Consider the following 3,508-nt stretch of genomic DNA (forward strand, 5'->3'; position numbering starts at 1 on the left):
GAGCAGTTCCCGGGTATCTGGCGACGAGTCCGCCTGTGAAGGAGTTACTGGAGAAGGGTGTCTCTCTGCTGCAGGTGTTCCTGGCCAACCCCTCTGACACCCCCAATGGCAAGGTTTCCCATGGAAACTGTGACGCAGGATGAGACCAGCATTTCCTCACCACCAAGCTCTCTGAGAAACTAAGAAAGAGGCTTCCAAAGCTGTGACTGTGAGCGCTTCTTGCAAACCCACACGACCACCTCCCCAGCCAGCACCTGGGGCCTGCTATCACCCAGGGGTCTTCCATGTTCCGTTCACCCAAACCTATGACAGAACACCTCCATTGCTGTGAGCTTAGGGGACTGTGATGGAAGAAGGCACCATGACTGCTCCGAGGACGCAACAGTGGTGCGACTCAGGGTGCAGAGAACTGGCCGCATTCCCAATGCCTGGATCTGGTTACTGTGTGGGATCAAGGCTTCGACTCCCCAGGGGGCCTAAGCCTTTAGTCGGACATCCCCTGAGGGCTCCCTGGCTCCAGAAGGATGTCTGACTGCAAGCTTAGGCCTGATCCCCTGGGGAGTGGGTCTAAGTCAACAGGTGGACATACCCAAAGGGGTCCTGGACTGTGAATGGGCACAGGCCAGGTTGAGGGACACCCCCCACCCCCGAGTGAACAAATTTTTGTGTACTGGGCCTCTAGTCTATATATATAAAAGCCTAATATGCTAAGTGACCTCTCAACCAGTCGCTATGACACGCACTGACCACCAAGGGTCAGACACTCTGACTGGGGTGGGGGGAACGGGGCACCTGTAATACTTGCAACAATAAATGTTTTTAAAAAAACAAACAAAAACAAAAAACCTCTGAAGAATTGCAGACAGTGCAGGTCCAGAAGTGGATTATTTGAGAAATGTGGGAAGTGTAAGTGTAGGACAAGCCACGTTTAGTGAGGGATATGCTAAGGGTTTCTTTCAAACATGATTTCCCTTCGGCCTCATTCTAAACAATGTTCTTTCAAAGAACTTCAAACCAAGTTCTATTGATTTGATGTATACTGCTTTGCGGTATCTTGGAAAGCAGAAGTCCATTGGAACTGGTTCAGAAACATGTTAATTTGTGCATTTTTTCTTCCATATAATGGTGTTTCTTCATGTCCCTCCCTTCCTGGCAACCCCGCCCACTGCTGTTTACAAGTCAGACTATACGGTCCCACACCCAGTCCTCCTGCTGCTCTGCCATTGACTGCTCTGGAGGGTCATCAAGAACCATGGTGCCCAGAGTCTTTGGTAAGAGGGCACCAGCCCCAATTCTAGCGTATGTGTTATCACACCCTCATGTACCTCTGAACCTCACACTTAATTCTCTCTCCTATTCACTTCCTGGCTTCCCGCCTCTTTGTCACACCCATGTTATTTGTGACTTTATCACAATCTCTCTCCTGACCTGCAAATTTTAAACTCTTAACTCTTCCTAGAGCTTACCCTGCATTTCCTCACCTGTCAAGTGTAGTCTCCCTGAATTCTCTCCCCTCAAAGTGTCCGGGTTGCTCAGGCCCAGCTGTCTGGACTCCTGCCTGTGTCAGGAACTAGAAACTATGCAGAGATGACCCCAAACCCAAACCTTCAGAGCAAATCGGGAACTAAGCCTTCCCCACACTGGCCTGCCCTTCCTATGTTCCACAACCCCAGCCTCAGCCTAACCCTCCTCCCATCTCCTCCAGGTTTCATCGGCATATTTATCGTTCTCCTCCTCCACTGGTCAAAGGCAGACACAGGTGAGTGCAGGGTGGGGAAGAATGAAGAGGGACGAGGCTGCCTTGGGAAGTAGGATTGTGGTTCACAGAAGGCTCCTGATTTGGGGTTTGAGGATAGTGCCTGGTCCTCCCTGAACTCACCAGCTATTTTCTTTTCGTTGTTGTTGTTCATCATTGCTCGAGGGTATTTTTCCATTAATCTTTAGAGAAAGGGAAGGAGAGGGATGAAGGGAAAGATAGGAGAGAGAGAGAGAAAGAGAGAGAGAGAGAGAAACATCAATGTGAGAGAGATACATTGATTGGTTTCCTCCCACAACCACCCTGACTGGAACATCTGGAAGCCCCGAGTGGGAGGCTTGGTGCAGAGCACTGTAAGGTCAGCAGGCTGATTTGAACCTGACAAGGATCAAACTGCAACCCAGGTATGCACCCTTGACCAGGATTTAACCTGAGACTCTTTGGTGTGTGGGCTACCCCAGCCAGGACTCACCAGCAATTTCTGTCCAGGAGCCCACATCACCTCAGGCCTGTGGCTGTGCCAGCGATCACCCAGATGTGGGCACCGGATGTACAACCCCTTGGAGCAATGCTGTGATGATGACACCATCCTGCCCCTGAACCGGACCCGTCTCTGTGGCCCCAACTGCACGTTCTGGCCCTGCTTTGAGCTCTGCTGTCCCGAGTCGTTTGGCCCCCAGAAGAGATTTGTTGTGAGACTGAAGGTTCTGGGGATGAAGTCACGGTGCCCTACCTCTCCCATCTCCAGAGTCTGTCCCAGGTAAGGACCCTGCCTCACTCAGGTGACAACAAGACAAGGGGCTAAGGCAGGGATGGACTCTGGTGGTTGGGGCCCTCCTGGGTGGGGGTCCGAGGCCTGCACCTCCCCATCCCTCTTCATGTCTGCATCTCTCCTAAAGTGCGCTGTCTCTGTCTCTCTCATTATCTGCAGCTCATGAGGGACAACCCAGCCATCTTCCTGGAAACTTGGAACATCTGGCTAGAAGCACGCACCCTAGGATATGAGAAGAAATGGGTGGGTGGTATGGTTTTCAAATGATAAAACCATGTTCTAGAGGCTGGTGAGGTTAGATGTGTTCTTTCTGATTTCATGTGGTAATTTTCTGAGAAATGATTACACAGGAACTTCTCTCTGCTCCTAAAGCCCCCCCTGCCCACAGCGATCAGTGTCTCCTCAGTCAGTCTAAGTGTCCTCTCTCTCCTCTGGGTCAGGGTTCTTCTCTCATCAATGGGACAAGGAGTGAGGGTGGGGAGGTGGATAGTCCTCCTTGTGGGGGGAGACAACCCAGCCCCAGAGCAACTTCATGTTTCCTGTAGCTCCAATGGGAAGGGTGGAAGCTGCCCTGGGGGGCTGGAGAGGAGAGGAGGGAGAGAGCCTCTGCCTCACGGTGATGGGCTAGTTTCTTGTTCTCTGCTCTGCACTCCCAGCTTCTAACACATCTTGTCATTCTTTTGATGGCCTGATGTCTGTGATTAAAGAGGGAGAGGGATACCAAGTGTGAGCGAGTGAATGAGAGAGAAACAGAGTAAGAGGCAGACTCCTGGGCCAGTTTGTTTCCTGCTGAGTGTCTTGGTCACGAGCACCTGGAAGCCCCAGTGGGAGGCTGGGTGCAGAGCACTGCAGGGTCAGCAGCTGATTTGGAACCTGGCAGGGTTGTGTGACCACGGGCTTGTCAAATGTAAGCCTGCATTTCCCTCTGAAAACTGGAGACGAATAAGTCATGCAGTGAGCAAATGGGTACAGAGGTCTGC

General features: G+C 51.7%; 1 protein-coding gene across 1 annotated transcript; it reads left to right on the top strand.

Annotated features, from left to right (window-relative positions):
• The first annotated feature begins 1,252 nt into the window (after nucleotides 1–1,252).
• Nucleotides 1,253–2,813, top strand: LOC102426777 (insulin growth factor-like family member 3). Its single transcript, XM_023746359.1, has 4 exons — nucleotides 1,253–1,271; nucleotides 1,706–1,759; nucleotides 2,222–2,516; nucleotides 2,688–2,813. Exons 1-4 carry the CDS (start codon nucleotides 1,253–1,255, stop codon nucleotides 2,692–2,694), a joined length of 375 nt encoding a protein of 124 aa, XP_023602127.1. The 3' UTR covers nucleotides 2,695–2,813.
• Nucleotides 2,814–3,508: the final 695 nt, after the last annotated feature.

The sequence above is a fragment of the Myotis lucifugus genome, unplaced genomic scaffold (assembly GCF_000147115.1).
Source record: "Myotis lucifugus unplaced genomic scaffold, Myoluc2.0 scaffold_659, whole genome shotgun sequence".
Taxonomy (NCBI): Eukaryota; Metazoa; Chordata; class Mammalia; order Chiroptera; family Vespertilionidae; genus Myotis; species Myotis lucifugus.